Here is a 21,822-nt window from a genome sequence, read left to right as displayed (position 1 = left end):
CAAAAGGATTGCAAGGGACAAAATTGGTCCTCTGGAAAATCACAATGGTAATCCATGTGTGAAGCCAAAACAGATGGGGGAGATCTTAAATGAATTTTTTGCATCTGTATTTACTCAGGAGATGGGCAGAGACTTCCGAAGTCAGGCATCAACTTTATGGACTCTTTGCAGATTGCAGGAGGAGGTGTTTGCTTTCTTGAGGCAAATTAGGGTGGATAAATTGGGACACAGGAGGCAAGTGCAGAAAATCCCAGGGCTCTAGCAGAAATAATTAAATCATCCTTAGCGACATGGGAGATGCCAGAGGATTGGAGGATAGCCAATGTTGTTACGCCATTTAAGAAAGGCTCTAAAAATAAACCAGGGAATTATAGGCCAGTGAGCCCAACATCAGTAGTGGGGGTATTCGAAGGGACCAGATATAGGAGTAACTGTTAGACATGGACTGATTAAGGAAAGGTACATGGTAGCTTGTGCCTAACCAATCTTATAGAGTTTTTTGAGGAAATTAGCAGGAAAGTTGATGAAGCCAAGGCAGTGAATATTGTTTACAGGGACTTAAGCAAGGTGTTTGACAAGGTCCACATGGGAGGTTGGTCAAGAAGGTTCAGTAGCTCAGTACCCAAGATCAGGTAGTAAATTGGATTAGACATTGGCTTTGTGGGAGAAGCCAGAGAGTAGTAGTAGATGGATGACTCTACTGGAAACCCGTGACTAGTGGTGTGCCGCAGGGATTGATGATGACTCCATTGTTGTTTGTTATCTATATCAACGATCTGGATGATAATGTGGTTAACTGGATCGGCAGATAACACCAAGATTGGGGTGGGATAGCAAGGAAGACCATCAGAGCTTGCAGTGGGATCTGGACCAGCTCAAAAAATGGGCTGAAAAATGGCAGATGGAATTTAATGCAGACAAGTGTGAGGTGTTCCACTTCAGTAGGACCAATCAGGGCAGATCAGGCACAGTGTACAGTAGTGCACTGAAAAGTGCAGAACAACAGGATCTGGAAATCCAAGCCCATAATTCATTGCAAGTTGTGTCAAAGGTTGATAGGATCGTAACAACAGCTTTTGGCATATTGGCCTTTGTAAATCAAAGTACTGAGCACAAGGCATGGGATGTTATGTTGAAGTTGTAAAAGACATGGTGACACTTATCTGGAGTATTGTGTGCATTTTTGGTCACCTACCTACAGGACAGATGTAAATAGGGTTGAACGGATACAGAGAAAATTTACAAGGATGTTGCCAGGTCTGGAGGACCTGAATTACATGGAAAGGTTGAACAGGTTAAGACTTTATTCCTTGGAATGTAGAAGATTGAGAGGAGATTTGAAAGAGGTACACAAAATTATGTGGGATCTAGATAGGATAAATGCAAGCAAGCTTTTTGCACTGAGGCTGGGTGGGACTACAACCAGAAGTCATGGGTTAAAGGTTAAGGGTGAAAGGTGAAAAGTTTAAGGGGAACATGAAGGGTAAATTTCTTCACTCAGAGGGTTGAGAGAGTATGGAGCAAGCTGCCAGCACAAGTGGTGCATGTGAGCTTAATTTCAAGTTTAAGAGAAGTTTACTTGGATGGGCTTAGTGGGCTATCGCCCAGTGCAGGTCAATGGGAGTGGGCAATTTAAAAGGCTCGGCACGGACTAGGTGAGCCAAAAGGCCCGTTTCTGTGCTGCACTTTTCTGTAAATTGATGACTATGATTATAATTATTAAAAATATAATGCCATTTTGTACCATCAATACTTTAAATTCACATTCACCATAACCCACATTTATGGCCTTGCCCAAGTCAAATTAGTTTATACTAATGTAACAAATCATCTAATCAAGCAGCATAAATATAACACAAATGAAATTAAAGAAAGACACAGGAGAGAAATTAGGCCATTTGACTATTAATTCTGTTGGGACAGCTTCTCTTCACATTATGTCAATGATTTGGATGTTGGAAATGACAGCTTTGTGGCCAAATTTGTGGATGTTACAGATAGGTGAGGGGAAAGTAATGCTGAGGAAGCCAGAAGTCTGCAGAAGGACCCAGCTAGATTAGAAGAACGGCAAAGTAGTGGCAGATAGAATACAGTGCAAGGAAGTGTGTGGCCATGCAGTTTGGTAGTAGGAATAACGGTGTAGACTATTTTCTAAATGGGAAGCGAATTCAGAAATCAGAGGTGCAAAAACACTTGGAAGTCCTCATGCTAGATTCCCTAAAGGTTAAATTGCAGATTGAGTCAGTGGTAAGGAAGGAAAATGCAATATTAAGATTCATATGAAGAGGACTGGAATATAAAAGCAAGGATATAATTCTGAGGCTTTATAAAGCATTGGTTAGACTGCTCTTGGAAGATTGTGAATAGTTTTAGAAACATAGAAAACTTACAGCACAATACAGGCCCTTCGGCCTACAAAGCTGTGCTGAACATATCCTTACCTTAGAACTACCTAGGCTTTACCCATAGCCCTCTATTTTTCTAAGCTCCATGTAGCCATCCAGGAGTCTCTGAAAAGACCCGATCATTTCCACCTCCACCGCTGCCACCGACAGCCCATTCCATGCACTTACCACTCTTTGTGTAAAAAACTTACTCCTGACATCTCTGTACCTTCTTCCAAGCACCTTAAAACTATGCCCTCTCGTGCTAGCCATTTCAGTCCTGGGGAAAAGCCTCTGACTATCCACATGATCAATGTTTCTCATTATCGTGTACACCTCTAGCAGGTCACCTCTCATCCTCCGTCGCTCCAAGGAGAAAAGGCTGAGTTCACTCAACCTATTCTCAGAAAGCATGCTCCCTATTCCAGGCAACATCCTTGTAAATCTCCTCTGCACCCTTTCTATGGTTTCCACATCCTTCCTGTAGTGAGGTGACCAGAATTGAGCACAGTACTCCAAGTGAGGTCTGACTAGGGTCCTATATAGCTGCAAAATTACCTTTCGGCTTTTAAACTCAATCTCATGATTGATGAAGGCCAATGCACTGTATGCCTTCTTAACCACAGAGTCAACCTATGTAGAGGCTATGGACTCTGACCCCAAGATCCCTCTGATCCTCCACACTGCCAAGAGTCTTACCCTTAATGCCATATTCCGCCATCATATTTGACCTACCAAAATGCACCACCTCACACTTAATCTGGGTTGAACTCCATCTGCCACTTCTCAGCCCAGTTTTGCATCCTATCAATGTCCCACTGTAACCTCTGACAGTCCTCCACACTATCCACAACACCCCCAACCTTTGTGTCATCAGCAAATTTACTAACCCATCCCTCCACTTCCTCATCCAGGTCATTTTTAAAAATCACAAAGAATAGGAGTCCCAGAACAGATCACTGAGGCACACCACTGGTCACCCTGATCTCCATGTAGAATATGACCTGTCTACAACCACTCTTTGCCTTCTGTGGGCAAGCCAGTTCTGGATCCACAAAGCAATGTCTCCTTGTATCCCATGCCACCTTACTTTCTCAATAAGCCTTGCATGGAGTACCTTATCAAATGCATTACTAAAATCCATATGCACTACATCTACGGCTCTACCTTCATCAACGTGCTTCTACGGCTCTGCCTTCATCAACCTGCTTCTACAGGTCTATCTTCATCAACGTGCTTCTACAGGTCTACCTTCATCAACGTGCTTCTACAGGTCTACCTTCATCAACGTGCTTCTACAGGTCTACCTTCATCAACGTGCTTCTACAGGTCTACCTTCATCAACGTGCTTCTACAGGTCTACCTTCATCAACGTGCTTCTACAGGTCTGCTTTCATCAACGTGCTTCTACAGGTCTGCCTTCATCAACGTGCTTCTACAGGTCTGCCTTCATCAACGTGCTTCTACAGGTCTACCTTCATCAACGTGCTTCTACAGGTCTGCCTTCATCAACGTGCTTCTACAGGTCTACCTTCATCAACGTGCTTCTACAGGTCTACCTTCATCAACGTGCTTCTACAGGTCTACCTTCATCAACGTGCTTCTACAGGTCTACCTTCATCAACGTGCTTCTACAGGTCTGCTTTCATCAACGTGCTTCTACAAGTCTGCCTTCATCAACGTGCTTCTACAAGTCTGCCTTCATCAACATGCTTCTACAGGTCTACCTTCATCAACGTGCTTCTACAGGTCTGCCTTCATCAACGTGCTTCTACAGGTCTACCTTCATCAACGTGCTTCTACAGGTCTACCTTCATCAATGTGCTTCTACAAGTCTAACCATCAATGTGCTTCTACAGGTCTACCTTCATCAATGTGCTTCTACAGGTCTACCTTCATCAATGTGTTTTGGGTCCCTTATCCAAGAAAGGATGTGCTGGCACTGGAGGGGGCCCAGAGAAGGTTCATGCAAATAATCCTGGGGATGTAAAGGTTGATGTATGAAGAGCATTTGATGGCTCTGGACCTGTACTCGCTGAGTTTAGAATAATGAGATGGTGATTTCATTGAAATCTATCGAATACTGAAAGACCTAGATACTAGGGAGAGGATGTTTCCTATAGTGGGGGAGTACAGGACCAGAAGGCATAGCCTCAGAATAAAAGGATGTTCCTTTAGAAAGGAGATGAGGAGAAGTTTCTTTAGTCAAAGGTTGATGAATCTGTGAAATTCGTAGCCACAGGCCAAATCATTGGATATATTTAAATCTGAGGTTGATAGGCTCTTGATTAGTAAGGGTGTCTAAGGTTACAGGAAGAAGGCAGGAGAATGGGTTTGAGAATCACGTGAGATAAATCTTTAAAGTTTAATAAATCCTTAAGAAAGCAGAGATCCGATAGAAACATATAGAAACATAGAAACATAGAAAATAGGTGCAGGAATAGGCCATTCGACCCTTTGAGCCTGCACCGCCATTCAGTATGATCATGGCTGATCATCCAACTCAAAACCCTGTACCTGCTTTCTCTCCATACCCCCTGATCCCTTTAGCCACAAGGGCCATATCTAACTTCCTCTTAAATATAGCCAATGAACCAGCCTCAACTGTTTCCTGTGGCAGAGAATTCCACAGATTCACCACTCTCTGTGTGAAGAAGTTTTTCCTCATCTCCGTCCTAAAAGGCTTCCCCTTTATCCTTAAACTGTGACCCCTGGTTCTGGAGCATGCAGCATGATCTGCAATCTGTGCACTTGGATATCTAACACACAGGACAGGAAGACCACTATTCAACTCTTCTTCCAATACAAGCTACTCCCTTCTCCTAAAAAGGAAAAAATCTGCAGATGCTGGAAATCTAAGCAACACACACAAAATGCTGGAGGAATTCAGCAGGCCAGGCAGCATCTAAGGAAAAAAGTACAGTTGATGTTTCGGCTCCATGTTTCCCTAGATGCAGCCTGGCCTGCTGAGTTCCTCCAACATTTTGTATGTGTTGCTCCCTTCTCTTTCTGCCCTGAATATAATAGGTGGGATGTCCAACATTATTAGAATTTTCCCTTTGCAATATACGGCTGCATTTTGTTGAAGATGCAACACCATTCCGAAATCTGAAATAGCATGAAGTTTGAATGGTGGAGCTAGTGCCAAAGTAAAGGTAGATTACCCTGGTGAAATTGGAGATATTATAACAATCCAACGTTATCTTGGAGAAAGTGGGAATGCAGATTTAAACATTGGGGTATCTGTGTTATATTGAGAGGAATGGGAGTGCTAAGATGAGTGCAAGGCCTGAGGGACAGACAAGTGTTAAACTATTTCCAATGAAAAAAGGATAAGGAACCTTGGGCCACCTTAAAGTTGGAAAGTCCGAAGTAAATTTAGTATCAAAATACGAATACGGTCACAAAATACAATGGATTCCAGTTAATTGGACACATTAGGACCAGTACATTTTGGCCCAATTAAGTGGCTGCCCCAATTAGTTTGACTGAGTAACAAACTACGTATTAAAGTGAAATACAGAATAAGAAAACTACCAAAACTACTACAGTATGTTAAAACTGTGTATTAGTTCCTCATCGTTATCAATGGAGGAATTCATCCAGTGTATGCTGCTGTGTTCTTTTGATTGACTGTAAATGAAAAAAAAGTCAGCATAGACACCTAGTGCAGGTAATAAACTACCTTCATACAATGCTTTTGATGATTACTCCCTCCAAATCTCCATTTTCATTGTAACATTCAAGGTAAGTGTCAAAACAGCAGTGAGCAGAACATTCTGAACTGTCTTACTGCTTATTTCTGACCATCAGTGACAAAAATCACTGATTTTTGAATACAAGCAAAGGCAACTGATGCTATTTAAAATGTTTACTCTAAGCACAGTGTAGTGCCCAACAGCCACAAATGCATGCGTCTGACGCTAGTTAGAATCTGTTCGGCAGCAGTCTCCTGTGCCAGTTAGGTGGCAGAGTGTCCCCAACAAACAAAGGAAATCCCAGCTATTTCCTCAATTAGATTTTGTTCTTTAAGAATTGTCCTGATTAACTGATGACACAACTACACTGAGATTCATTTTCTTGCAGGCATTCACAGTAGAATAGAATCAATACAATAGAATCAGAACAATGGGATCAATGAAAATCTAAGCACAAGGACTGGCACGCAACCAATGTACAAAAATAAACAGTGTCAAATATGGAAAAGAAATAAATATAATAATAAACAAAACTACTGAGAACGTGAATTGTAGAGTCCTTGAGAGTGAGCAAGCTTATAAGCGTAATAATCTTTAAATGAAGTCTCCACGTACTACAAGAGAACTAGAAGCTTACAAGCAATACAAGCTCAGCTTGCCACATATCACCACGCTGTCATTATAATCCGCTTAAAACACTGCTTTTTGAGATATCTCAATTTGCTGGATCATAATGACTAATGTTCAGCTGTACATGTGCAAGCAAGTTCCAATCTTAAATAGACTTAATTACTGTACATGTCAAATGACAGGTGCCAGTCCTACCATTAAAAAACCCATTAAACAATACTAATAAGGCTAAGTCAGATTACATGTATTACCAAATGGTATTCACAGGAACTTCAGCTATAGAAAAGGATATGCATAAATGACCAAAGCTTCTACATTCCTTTCCTGGTCTATAAAGATCTATTTTATCCCTGATCCACAGATATACAAGTTTCCCCCGCTATCTGAAGGTAGAGCGTTCCTATGAAACAATTTGTAAGCTGAAATGTCATAAAGTGAAGAAGCAATTACCATTAATTTATATGGGAAAAATTTTTGAGTGTTCCCAGACCCAAAAAATAACCTATCAAATCATAACAAATAACACATAAAACCTAAAATAACAGTAACATATAGTAAAAGCAGGAATGATATGATAAATATACAGCCTATATAAAGTAGAAATATTGTATGTACAATGTAGTTTCACTTATCAAAATCAGGAAGACAGCGAGCCAAAATTGATTTGGAGAAAAAACATGTACACGCAGTCGCACACAACTGCCCGCACAAGGCTTCACGGTCATGGTAGTCTTTCTCAGGGTAAACACACGTATAAAGCAGCTGTCTTTTTTTCATAAAAGCAAAAATCCTCTTTAGTTAGCGAAAACAGGTACTAATGTAGGTCTTTCGTAACAGCGAGCTGTCGTAAATCAAATGTTCGAAAAATGGGGGCCACCTATAGAAGCTCCACAATTGGTTCTGGCCATGGGCTGAGGGTATGTGGGAAAAGCAGTCAGCATTTGCTCGCTCAATTAAACTTACCCTTGAAGAAATATTATGGGGTATCAGGTAATAAGGTCAAGTTGATAAAGATCAAATAATGTATAGGCATTACTACACCAACAACTGAAGACAAATAACTTAGGCAAGATTTCAGGGAACAGAAAATCTTGAGATATGCCTATCAAAATGGGCATCTTAGGGAGAACTGTTAAAATAATGGCAAAAAAATCATTGTTTTCTTTTCTGCTTTACATCACTCAGCAAAACTATATATAGTGATACTCCAATTTAGTTCTAACAATCATAAAGAAATCCTTAAGCACACATTTCATATTTATAAAGATATAATCAAGCAATAAACTCTGTGTCTCCATTTATCTATTGAATAAACCTAATTTAAACCAACTATTCCTTGCCCTTCGTGATCAAAAAGAATTAAATCCTGACAACAGTTTCAAGAAATACAAATACAGTGGACTATGGTTATTTGGGTCAAAAGTGTTTGGCTCACTGCGGTTTCAGCATCCCAGCTTGGAGATGCCAGAAAGAGCGGGAAATGAAAATGAAACTATTTCACTACTGCAACAAGTTACAAACTACAAGATAATTTGAAGCTATCATTGTAACAATCATCCACAGCATTGTATAAAGTGCATTATCTGCACAAGGTGTCTGTGCTGATTTTGTTCATTTATGAAAAAATGTGATGCAGACAAATTCCTCTGTTGATAAGTATTAGGAACTAATACACAATTTTATAGTACAGTAGTAACATTGGTACTTTTCTAATTTGTTCTGTATTTCATCTAAATAGATCACTTGTTACTCAGTGTGTCTTTTTTATGCCTTTTTATCTAGTTCTATGAAACTTCAGCTAATTGGTGCAGCTGCTTAAATGGGCCAAAATGCACTGATCCTGATTTGCCCCAATTAATCAGAATCCACTGTATAAATTAAACCTTGCCAGGTGGAACGTTCTAAAAACATTTCTAAAGTAAGAACAACCAACCTTTATATGAAGATGTTAAATTTGGTAAACACTGTTATGGTGTCAGTGAAGGTCAAGAACAAATTGCATAACAAAAGAATGTAAGCTACCAACAAAGACACCTACAATTATCTTACATTGTACAAATGCAGCAGATTTACACCACCTATTGAACAATTATAGAAAATAAAAACTTACAAAAAATAAATCTGAATTGATCCTCAAAGTAAGATCAAAATTTAAAAGAAATCTAGAGTAATAAAGAAAAACCATTCAAAAACAGGCCCTGGGACTATTAAGTCAACACTGACCATCAGTCACCAATTTATACTCATGCCACATTAATCCCACTATTTTATACTCTTCACACTTGCATCATTCCCTCAAGATTCTATAACTCACTTGTATGAATCACGGGCAATTCTGAATAGCCAATTAACCTACCAAACTTTTGAATGTAGGAGGAAACTCACAGAGTCATGGGGAGAACGTGCAAAGTCCTGAAAGACAGCACAAGGGGTCAATTTTGAATTGGGTTGTTAGTGCTGCAAGGCAACAGGTATATTAGATGAAGAATAAATGCTCGATTTGGCAGGTTTCCTTAGAAAGCAAAATGTCCTTGTAACTTGTGTTATGGAAGTCTTCTCACAGAAAGGACAGCACAGTAGTGTAGTGGTTATTGTAACACTATTACAGTGCCAATGACCCAGGTTCAATTCCGCTGTCCTCTGTAAGGAGTTTGTATGTTCTTCCTGCGACCACATGGGTTTCCTCCGGTTATTCCAGTTTCCTCTCACGTTCTAAAGATGTATGGGTCTGTAGGTTAATTGATCACATGGGTGTAATTGGACAGTATGGGCTTGTTGGGCTGAAAGGGCCTGTTATCATGCTGTATCATTAAATAAATTTACAAGATTTTAGTTGAGGAAAGAGGAAAGTATAAATTTGATCTCCACTTTATCCTCTGAACAAGTGCCATGTAAAAATGGCTGTACTGTTCAGCAGCATGTCTAGTAATGCATGTTAACCATATTCTGTTTTGGTTTACAAGATGTTGGTGTCTTCATAAAATTAATATGGATAATTAAAAAAATTAACAGAATGTTGGCCTTGATTACAGGAAGGATAGAATGCAATTGTAAGGAGATTTTTCGATAGCACTTCGGTAAAATTGCTTCTGTGTACTACATGCAGTTCTGGACTCTTTAGATAAGAGGCACGCAGTATGCAAAGTTCACTTGAACATGATGGTGCAAGATAATGCAATAATTCAAAAATAGACCAATATAACATAGATATTGCATGAAAATCCATTAAGGAATAACTAAGCTTTACCTGAGAGATGAGTCTTCTCCTGGCTTTGGGCACAGAGCTGGAAGATAGTGAAAAGAAGATCCTCAGCTGATGACATCTGCAAACATCCTTTGATGGAGCAGAAGAAGTTAGATGCCAAATCACAAATGAAAGAAAGTGATGGCTCCAGAACTCCAGTTTTAGTGAGGTCCTTCGAGAGATTGCTTGAAAGTGCATTGTGGAGTCTGTCAATTATTCTTTCGATATAAATTTCGGCAATCATGAACTCTAAAGACAAACAGTAAATTAAAGTTATTACAATACATCACCAAGATATATTCTTATCAAATTCTAATGTCAGCTATTACACAATTATCAACAAAATAAAGATTCAAAATAATTATGAATTTTTTTCTGACAAAAATATCCTTAGTTTTGGTCTTTTGAACCACAATGTAAACCAGCTGAGTGAGTGGGCTGGCTTGTTATTCCATGCATTTGTTAACAGTGATTTTACATTGACTGCTACGTGGCACACAGGTAGTCTAACATGATTTACTTTGAAGACTTTCTAGTAATCTAAATAAAGTAAACGGGATGGTTCAGTGGTTCAATTTAATTTCAGAGAAGGCACACAGTATGCAACCTAAAAGTTATCTCCTTAACAGATCACAAGCTCATAATATTGGTACACCCTATCCTCATTATGTGCGTCTTCGGACTATGCTGATTCACAGTTATGCGAGGAACCTATTTCTACCAATGTCTCCTTATATGCGAGGAGCACTGCTTTCCCGCCAATACAAGTCACATGCACACGTCTCCCAGTCTCACTCCCGCCAGTCTCGCATTGGTTTTGGTAACGTATGGATGTGCAACCTTGTGCTCTTAAACTTTTGTTGGTTTTACCTATGGTGCAGTGATTTTGTGCTTGAAATATTTAACTATGACTCTTAAGCGTCCGATGTCATGTCCTGGACTATCAGCCGAGCGGCAGAGAACTGCTTTGATACTTGAAAAAAAGTTGGAAATTATAAACAGTGCGGCATCAGCTGAAGGTAACACAGCTCTGGGGATGCTACTAACGAGAACAGAATCTTGCCTTTAAAGTTCTTTTGTTGCTTGATAATGTGCCAGCCCATCCTAAACATTTGGACAGCGTTCATCCTAACATAACAGCGTTTCCTGCCGCCTAACACAACATTGCTGATTCAACCACTTGACCAAGGTGTGATCCACATTCAAGGTGTATTTTTTTTACGGCGAACTATCTCTCAGATGCTGCAAGCAACAGACGATTTTGAAAACCCCGGGAGTTTACCAACGGTGAGAGAGTGGTGGAAGTCGGAACACTTGGCACAAATGGCAATGGACATGGACCCAAGTTTAGAACGGAGTCAGCATTTCAGTCGTTCCCTGCCGTCAACCCTTCTTCCCTATAAGCAAATTTATGCAGAAAAACAAAATGCTGCCAAGCAAACAACCCTCACCACTTTATTCAAACCGGTGTCATCTCCTGCTGCCCGGAGTTCTAAGAGTTCTGTGAGTCCTCCTTCACCCCTTGCTGTGCTTGATATGATCCCGACACCACAACACCCACTCATCTCCCGGAGCAAACACACTTGCCACTGTTGCTGAGTACCGTATATCGTAGTATGTTAACTTTCTATGATTTATTACATTGAATATTACCTTAAATTGATGAAATATAATACAAATGTTGCCTTGTGGTACTGCTTTTGTGTCGTATTGGTATGAAAATGTGAATAAATTACAGATAAAACATATTTAGGAAGCCGTCTGGAACGCATCCCTATTTTCTCCATTTACATAATTATTCATATTATGTGTCGACTGCAAGGAACATATCCTCCGCATATAACGAGGATAGGGTGTATTTAGTATTTGAATTCTAAGGCAAAAGAATATATTTTTAACAAATCTTTTGAAACTATCATAAAAAAATCAGTCATGTTCTAAAGTGGGTGACAGAAGTGTTATTCTTTGAAATAAGTCAGTACTGGCCGTATATCGCATTTTCTGAGAAATGCTTCCTATTAAGACTTTGAAATACTCTAGCATGTTGCAGCATAATCTTCAAAGTATTGTAAAACAAAAATTACTTAGAGGTTTTTTGTCATGTACTTGAAAACTTAATATCTAACAATATGAAAGAAAATGGAAATTGTTAGTATACTTGGAAAAGTTTGTTTCTACTGTACAAGAGCTAACAACTCACAGGAAGAAAGCAGTGGGAATAAATCATAACTAACTGAAGTAAAAGAATTTACTTCACTGACAAATGTTGTTCACAAATGTGGTTAAACAGACGTTCCACTGCTTTTTGTCATCCAATTGGACAATAAGAGCTGTATTAGCAACATTAATTGCAATCAATGATAAAAAAATTCAGATAACATTCCAATGTCATACAGTAAGTTTGTAAGCAATCTATATTATTAGCTCATAAACTGAAAGGCTGCTATCATAAAAAATAATATAATCTTCTTTACCATAGTAGAGTGCTGCATTAAACAACAACACAAGACATTTATGTTTATTTTATAATTTCAATTCCATTAAAAAAAATTGAATGATGTGTTTGGTGACTAGTTGGCAATTAATTTTACTGCTTCCCTGCTTTAACAAAAAGTAACTTTTAAACAAAAACAAGTGATACTGCAGATGCTGGAAATCCAGAGCAACAAACGTAAGTGCTGGTGGAACTCAGTAGGTTGGGTAGGGTCTATGGCAAGTAATAAACAGTCAATGTTTCGGGGGAAGATACTGTATCAGGAATGGAGAGGAAGCGGGAGAAACCAGAACAAGATGGGGGGGGGGGGGGGGCGGGAGCATAAGCTGGAAAGCAACAGGCAAAGGCAGGCGAGGAGGAAGCTAGGCGGATAGGGGAGGGATGAAACAAGAAGCCAGGAGGTGATGGGTGGAAGAGGTAAAGGATTGAAGGAGGAGGAATCTGATAGGAGAGGAAATTGGATTATGGGAAAAAAGAAAAGAGGAAGGGAGGTGATGAGCAGATGAGGAGAAATTGCCAGAAATAAGAAAAAATAGATGTTCATGCCATCGGGTTGGAAGCCACCCAGGTGGAATTTGAGATGCTGCTTGTCCAACCCGAGAGTGGCCTCATCATACAGTAGAGGAGACCATGGACTGAGATTTTGGAATGGGAAGTAGAATTAAAATGGTTAGCAACTGGGGAAAAAAAACATTTTTGTGGCAGACCAACTGAAAGTGCTCGATAAAACAGTCCCCAAATTTATGTTGGGTTTCACTGATGTAGAGAAGGCCACATTGGGAGCACCTGATACAGTAAACCAGAATTTCATTCAGAATACCACTTAGTAGCCAATGTATACTATTGTACCCGATACTGCTGTTGAGAGTTACTGCCTTCAGTAAAGGATATTCTGCTGATAATTCCACCTCTGTTGTTTGCTCATGTTAGGCAATGCAAATGAACTAACTAACACGATAAAAGAACACAGGAACTTGAGAATCCTGCAATTCAGGTTCCTGGAGTCGAATCCATTGATCAATTTAATCATAATAATCTGTACATTGTCTCAATTTACCTGTTTTTGTTCCAAATGCTTGGTGGGTACTTCTACAAAATACTATCAATCTCAGTCTTAAGAATATTACAGCTCAGAAGGTTCTTGTCAGACCATCAGAAATGGTTTACATTTGTGGAATAATATTTATCTTACGTGCGGAAATGGAGCTTACATCTCCCTCCTACGTAATTAGTCGGGATCTTGCTATTTGGGTGATGTTTTTGCTGCTGTGAAACATACACAAATTTTATCTTTCCATCTTGAGTCCAGAAATAAATGGATCATTTCAGAAGGGGCTCTTTTAGCAACAATTTTATTCCCAACGTATGGTTTTGCCAGAACCATCAGAGAAATTTTAACAATGGTGCAGTTTTAGAAAGTTCAAGTAATGACACAGCTGGTGCTCTTTTGCTTGCTTATTTTTTTTATATAATCACTTATTTGTGCGTGCCATTCACTTTGGAAGGAAAAATGGAAGATCAGATTATTATTTAAATGGTAGAAGACTGTAGCATGCTGCTGTGCAGAAGGAATCATACTTGTGCATGATTTGCAAAAGGTTGGTTTGCAGGTGTAGTAGGCTATCAAGTAAGCAAACGGGACGTCAGCATTCATTGCTTGGGGGATTGAACTTAAGAGCAGGGAGGTTATACTGCAACTATACAGGGTACTGGTGAGGCCGCACCTGGAGTACTGTGTGCAGTTCTGGTGTCCTTACTTGAGGAAGGATGTACTGGCTTTGGAGGCAGTGCAGAGGAAGTTCACCAGGTTGATTCCAGAGATGAGGGGGTTTAGACTATGAGGAGAGATTGAGTTGCTTGGGACTGTACTCGCAAGAATTCCGAAGGATGAGAGGAAATCTTACAGAATCATATACAATTATGATAAGGATAGATAAGATAGAGGCAGGAAAGTTGTTTCCACTGGTAGGTGAGATTAGAACTAGGGGACATAGCCTCAAGATTCGAGGGAGTAAATTTAGGATGGAGATGAGGAGGAACTGCTTTTCCCAATGAGTGGTAATCTGTGGAATTCTCTGCCCTATGAAGCAGTGGAGGCTACCTCAATAAATATAGTTAAGACAAGGTTCGATAGATTTTTGCATAGTTGGGGAATTAAGAGTTATGGGGAAAAGGCAGGTGGGTGCAGATAAGTCCATGGTCAGATAGACACACACACACACACACACACACACACACACACACACACACACACACACACACACACACACACACACACACACACACACACACACACACACACACACACACACACACACACACACACACACACACACACACACACACACACACACACACACACACACACACACACACACACAATTTGTGTGTAATTATTCAGAGAGTTTTCAATAATTGTAATTTCATTAGTCCTGTATTTTGTTTCTCTGCAGCCTGTACACCACTGAATCTTTTTCATAAGTTACCTCTCAACACTGGGATGTTCTTTATCTGTCTAGTCTGAGATAGTCTTTAGGATAAAGACTACCACAACTTCTTTATTCTCCGCTCTTCGTTCATTCTTCTCATGACACCTAATAGAAAGGCTGCTACCCCCAAGTTTTATGCCTCATTCTTGATGTCCAAAGAACCTCTGAATCATAATAACACCAGATCCAACAACCCCCTTGTTCTGATTTCCTTCAGAGAAAATAAATTATCTTTATCCACCTTATTAAATCCATATTACAATTTTAAACAGCTGTCCAGTTAAGAATACTGAACATGAGGAAATAATTTTAAAGAGCTCATGTTTGAAGAGTTCTGTACTCACCATTGTTGGTGTGTTTGGATAGAGCAAAGCCAAGTAGCATCAAGTTACTCGAGTCAGGTTTTCTTGACAAAGAACCTGCTGTCACTTCTATTGTACAGAGGTCATCAGCTAACAAAACCAGCTTCTCTCCCAGAACATCTCCTTTTAACCAATCAGCAATCGCAACATACTTGACTGGATTGGCACATGCCTGAAACAAACAGGTTGGAAATAAAAGTAGTACAAAGCAAAGCAATGTATATTGCCAGTACAGGTGGCCCCAGCTTTTCGAACGTTTGATTTACGACAACTTGCTGTTATGAAAGACTTACATTAGTACCTTTTTTCGCTAACCAAAGATGATTTTCGCTTTTACGAAAAAAAGACGCCCGCTTTATATGTGTATTTACCCCGAGAAAGACTACAATGACTGTGAAGCCTTGTTTGCGCACGTGTGTACGTGCGTATGCATGTACGTGCCGATTTTTTTTCTCCAAATTGATTTTGGCTCACTGCCTTTCCGAGTTTGATAAGTGAAACTACACCATACCTACAATATTTCTATTTTATATAGGGTGTAAATTTATATAATTCCTGCTTTTACTATATGCTAGTGTTATTTTAGGTTTTATGTGTTATTTGCTTTGATTTGGTAGGTTATTTTTTTGGGTCTGGGAACACTCAAAAATTTTTCCCATATAAATTAATGGTAATTGCTTCTTTGCTTTACGACATTTCGGATTACAAACCATTTCATAGGAACGCTCTACCTTCGGATTGCAGGGGAAAACCGTATTATCAGAGACTGTATCATTTCAGCACATTCTCAACCATCCAGCATCAGTTGAGAACAAGGGGCACCAGCTACATGAATGTATCAGTCACATGAGAATTGTTCAACAAAAAACAGATTATATATTAGTATTCTATCTATAATCCTTTAAAGGAGTTGCTAAACTAAACAAAGTTCCATCGCCTTTTTAAATAACAATGTTTTAGACTGCAATTCTATATTTTAAGGCTGAACAGTTTTTGAATAAATCTTGTACAATAGTTTAATATTCTTGGAAATTTTTGCCAGTTGCATAAGAATTCCTAATGCACAAACATCAGAAAAACAATGGTTTACTATAGTGCAATTTGTTCTTTTAAAACAAATAATATTTATAAAAATTTGAATGTGCTGTAAGTAACCAATGTAAATTATTTCAAGTAATTTAGATTAATATTGACTACAAAGAATTCTTTAGCTCAAATTTGTTTCAATTTGAATATTTTTAAGAGGCTGATGACACTCACAAGCATAGCTTAAATTGTCTGCTAATTCTTTGAAAACAGAATACATACGTGCAAATTTAATTACAAATTTATGTAGCACTTAACACCTTAAGCTTATGAAAATAATAATATCAAGTTTGTAATTTTATTGCTAATGAAGTTATATTCTGAAACTTAGCACAATGATGTATAAAAAATTACCTTTTCTATAACATGAAATAAGATGCGCCATCCTTGCTCCATCTAGAAAGGAAAAAAAAAAGTTAATTCAGTAAAAAAGGTAAAATGACAACAAAGTTCATTTTTACAGTTCCATCAGAGCCTAGTATGGAGGATCCCATACACAGGATCACAAGAGGTGAAAAGGGCTGTAGACTCCACCTAATCCAACACAGGCACAACCCTCCCTACCTTTGAGAACATCTTTGAGGCGGTGTCTCAAGAAGATGACATCCATAACTAAGGACCCTCGCCATGTGAGATATGCCTTCTTCTCACTGCACCATCAGGAAGGAGGTACAGGGACCTGAAGACTCCACACTCAAAGATGCAGAAACAGTTTCTTACCCTATTCCATCAGCTTACTTAGTGGGACATGAACACTACATCATTACTCCTTTTTTTGGCATTATGTAATTATTTGTAATGTACAGTAATTTTATGTCTTTGCACTGTACCCTTGCTGCAAAACAACAAATTTCACGTAATCTAAGTCAGTGATAATGAACTGGATTCTGACACTTAAACAATGATGTTTCAGAGATATCAAATAAAAGTAAATAAAGACAGAAAAGCTTATTTAGGTAGTGTAAATAAATGCTTATTCAGAGTGATGTACATATGCGGAGTTTTTAAGGAGGTGTGGGTGATGCAGAAGCAGAGGTTTATAAAGGAAATCTCAGCTAGAATCAATCAGGTATATCCGTCAATGATGCTAGAATAACAAGTAAAGGAAAGGTCTAGAGCCAGAGGCTCTGGAGGGAGATAGGGAGAGCAAAGCAAAGACAGAATTTGAACATGCTGAGGAAAGTTTAAAATTTAGGATATTTAAAGATCCAGACCTGATATTAATCAACATGGACAAGGAGAGAAGGTTAAATGAGAACTAGCAAATCTAAACTTTGGATGAGTTCAACTTTGCAGATCATAGAAGATGTTCAGTACATGAACAGCAGTGATAAAGGTATCAATAACGGTTTCAGCAGCAGATGATTGGAGTCAAAGCAGACCTATGCTACAAAAATTGACATGGCCAATCTCTGAAGAAGAAGTGGAAATGGGGATCAAATAAGAAAACCAAAGTTATGAGCGGCCTATTAATCCACATCAAATGGATGGAAAAACAATGGAGTACTTCCAGGTCAATAAGCAATCTGCAGGGCTTGAAAGTGTTTTGACTGTGATGACTGTATTATAATTTCAAACTACGAATAATGTTGTAATACATAGTGTTTAAATGTTTTAATATTCTACTGTTGTATTCACTGAATAAACCATATTTGGAAAAAGGTAAAAAAAAAAGGGTGAGCCCTTGAAAAGAGTCAGGCCCTGAAGCTGTACCTAGACAGGTACTGAAAATCTGTGCCAAATAAATGACTGGACTTTTCACGTACATACCTGCATACAGGCAGAGCTTAAAAAGCAAAGCTTCAGAGATAAGGACAACTATGAGGTGACTGCAGGAGGCAGAGGAATGATTGCACGATTGTTTTGAGTCAGTGGACTGGGTCGTGTTCAAGCACTTATCTAGAGATCTGAATGAATACACCATGGTTGTAACGGACTTTATTAAAACAGCTGCAGATGAGTGTGTCCCCAGTAAATCAATCAGTCTTCTCCAATCAGAAGCCCTGGATGAACCACGAGATCCACAACCTGCTGAGGGTCAGATCAGCGGCATTCAGGTCTGGTGACCAAGAAGGTTACAAGAGGTCCAGGTACGATATCTGGAAAGCCAACTCATAAGTAAAGTGGCAATTCCAGACTAAATTTGAATCAACAAATGATGTTCAACAGTTATGGCAGGGCTTGAATGCTATCACCTCTTATAAAGTTAAATCAAATGACAAAGGCGCTTGATTGTAAGAACATGGAGGAAACATCACAAACTCACCACATTTTCCAATGATCCTTTGATCTCAGTATCTGAGCTGACGTGTGGGCTACGTTCAGGAGAGTGAATCCAAGGAAAGCATCTGGACTGGACAGGGAAACTGGCCATGTACTAAAGACCTGTGTTGACCAACTTCTGGTGTGTTCACTGATATCTTTCACCTCTCGCTTCAAAGTGTGGGTACCCACTTGCTTCTATCAGGCTTCAATTATACCAGGACAGCATGGTAACCTGCCACAATGACTATCGCCCAGCTGCACTTACATCCACAGTGATGAAGTGATGAAGTACTTTGGGAGGCTGGGGATGAAACATATCAGCTCCTGCTTGAGAGGCAACTTAAATCCGCTCCAATTTGCCTACCTGAGTAACAGGTCCACAGCAGATGCCATCTCATTGGCTCTTCACTCAACCCTGGAACATCTGGACAGCACAGATGCAAACATCAGGATGCTCTTTATCAACTACAGCTCAGCATTTAATACCATCATCCCCTTAACATTAATCAATAAGGTCTAAGACCTTGGCCTCAATACCTCCTCGTGCAATTGGATATTGGATTTCCTCACTTGTAGACCCCAGTCATTTCAGAATTGGCAACAACTTCTCCTCCATGATCTCCATCAGCACAGGTGCACCACAGGGATGTGTGCTTACCCCCCTGCTCTACTCACTTTACAGCTATAACTGTGATACTAAGCACAGCTGCAATGCCATATTCAAGTTTGCGGTTGACACCACTGGTATAGGCTGAATCAAAGATGGTGATGAATCAGCATATAGGAGGGAGATTGACAATCTGGCTGAGTGGAGTCATAGCAACAACCTCTCACTCAATGTCAGCAAGACCAAGGAATTGATTGTAGACTTCAGGAGAGGGAAACCAGAGGTTCATGAGGCAGCCCTCATCGGAGGATCAGAGGTGGAAAGGATTAGCAATTTTAAATTCCTGGGTGTTACTATTTCAGAGGATCTGTCCTGGACCTAAGTGCATTTGTGAAGAAAGCACAGCAGCACCTGTACTTCCTTAGGAGTCTGCGAAGAATCGGCATGACATCTCAAACTTTGACAAACTTCTATAGATCTGTAGTGGAGAATATATCAACTGTCTGCATCACGGTCTGGTGCAGAAACACCAATGCCTTTGAATGGAAAATCCTACAAAAGGTAGTGGATTCAGTCCGGTAACATCACAGGTAAAGCCCTTCCAACCATTGAGCCCATCAACATGAAACACTGTCATAGGAAAGCAGCATCCATCAAAAATCCTCACCAACCAGACCATGTTCCTTTCTCACTGCTGCCATCAGGTAGAAGGTACAGGAGCCTCAGGACTCGTAACACCAGGGTCAAGAACAGTTACTACCCCACAACCATCAGGCTCTTGAACAAAAGGGATAACCAAACACACTTGCCCATCCATCAAGATGTTCCCACCACCAATAATCTCACTGTAAAGGGGGTTTCTTCTTTTTCTTTGTTACTGTGTATGTAATCAAAATGGCATCTTTGTTTTGTTAAAAGTAGGAATGCTTCTTTGTTATGCTAAGTGCTGGAAGTTTGTTTGGGTTAAAATTACTGATATCGTGAATTGTATTTGTTTGTTAACCAATTGGGATTAATGTTATTCTTTCTTGTGGGTCTGCAAACTGATTGTTGGCGGGCATTTTGGGGAGTCGGCGCGAGGGGGTGAGAGAGAGAGGACGCGATGCTGGAAGCTGGGCGATGGAATGGACCCCAAGCAGGGGTCCGAGGCCCAAGGTGGAGCGTTTCCACCATCACCTAAAGTGGGCTCTCATGGCCCGCCTGCGAGGAGCTAACTGGGCGGACGAGCTTCCCTGGGTCCTACTCGGCATCCGCACGGCGCCCAAAGACGATCTGCACACCTCGCCGGCCGAGTTGGTGTATGGCGCACCCCTGGTCGTCCTCGGGGAGTTCATACCAGCCCCACGGGGGCACGAGGAAGAACCCGCAGCAGTCCTGGGCAGACTACGCGAGAGGCTCGGCAACCTGGCCCCCATACCCACTTCGCAGCATGGGCAGAACCCGACCTGCGTACCCAAAGACCTGCAGAACTGTAAGTTTGTGTTTGTACGAAGGGGCAGGCATCGGCCACCGCTACAGCGGCCCTATGAGGGGCCGTTTACGGTGATCAGGAATAACGGGTCCACGTTTGTGCTGGACGTTGGGGGGGGGGAGAGAGGAGGTTTTCACGGTGGACCGACTCAAACCGGCCCATGTGGACGTGGCGCAACCGGTCGAGTTTCCGGCACCGCGGCGCAGAGGCCGACCTCCCAAACAGGGTCCGGCCCAGACTGTGGACATTGGGGGGTGTATCGCCGGTTCTGGGGGGGGGGGGGGTTATGTGGCGACCCACTTCCTAGTGCACTCGAACCGGCTCACAAATAGCCAGCGTGCCGGCATAAAGGCCAGTCCCAAAAGGGCGCCAGGTCTGCTTCACCAACAAAGGGAAAAGCCCACGCGGGACTGTGAATACGTGGCCCCTACAGCATCCGCGCCCGGGACAGGACTGTGAATACGTGCCCCCTACAGAATCCGCGCCCAGGGAGGGCAGGATCAGGGAGGCTTTAAAGCGAGGCCGCGAAGTTCGAATAAAATCTTTTTTTACTGCAGTTTACCGACTCGGTGTCGTTATTTCAGCGCTGCGTGTAGCACACCACTACAATTTGATAATAACATTTACTTTGAGCTTACTTTTAACTTCCCATCTGCTTCAAAAGGGCAGCGATCATATTAGTACCAAAGTGAGCTGCCTCAATGATTATCAAACAGAAGCACTCACATCTACCATAAACACGTGTTCTGAGAGGTTGATTACAGCTAAAATTAACTCCTGTCGTAGCAAGGACCTGGACCCACAGCGAGTTGCCTAAATGCCACAATAGTGTCTACAGCAGTCATGATCTTACTGGCTCTCCATTCTGCTTTGGAGCATGTAGAAAACAGCAAAATATATGACAAGCTGCAGTGTATCGATTACTGCTCAGCATTCAATACCACCACCCCCTCTGTATTAATCACGAAGCCTCTAAATCTGGGCCCCCAAACCTCCCTCTACAACTGGATCCACAACTTTTTCATCAGGAGACCACTGTCAGTATGAATCAGACAGAACATCCCCTTAATGACAGTCAACACAGGCACATCC

At 40.7% G+C, this 21,822-nt stretch overlaps 1 protein-coding gene across 2 annotated transcripts in view; it reads right to left on the bottom strand.

Moving 5' to 3' along the window:
• The window catches only part of ltn1 (listerin E3 ubiquitin protein ligase 1), a 126,143-nt gene that overhangs the window by 64,168 nt on the left and 40,153 nt on the right, over positions 1-21,822 (bottom strand). For both annotated transcript variants that reach the window (XM_073045711.1, XM_073045712.1), the window contains exons 11-13: positions 16,742-16,783; positions 15,284-15,473; positions 9,960-10,205 (exon numbers count right to left, since the gene is read on the bottom strand). In XM_073045711.1, coding sequence (XP_072901812.1) covers positions 9,960-10,205; positions 15,284-15,473; positions 16,742-16,783 — 478 coding nt within the window. The remainder of the gene's footprint in view (positions 1-9,959; positions 10,206-15,283; positions 15,474-16,741; positions 16,784-21,822) is intronic.

Source organism: Hemitrygon akajei, chromosome 5 (genome assembly GCF_048418815.1).
Source record: "Hemitrygon akajei chromosome 5, sHemAka1.3, whole genome shotgun sequence".
Lineage (NCBI taxonomy): Eukaryota > Metazoa > Chordata > Chondrichthyes > Myliobatiformes > Dasyatidae > Hemitrygon > Hemitrygon akajei.
Note: the sequence above shows the minus strand (reverse complement) of the source record. Positions and strands in the feature narration are given on the sequence as shown.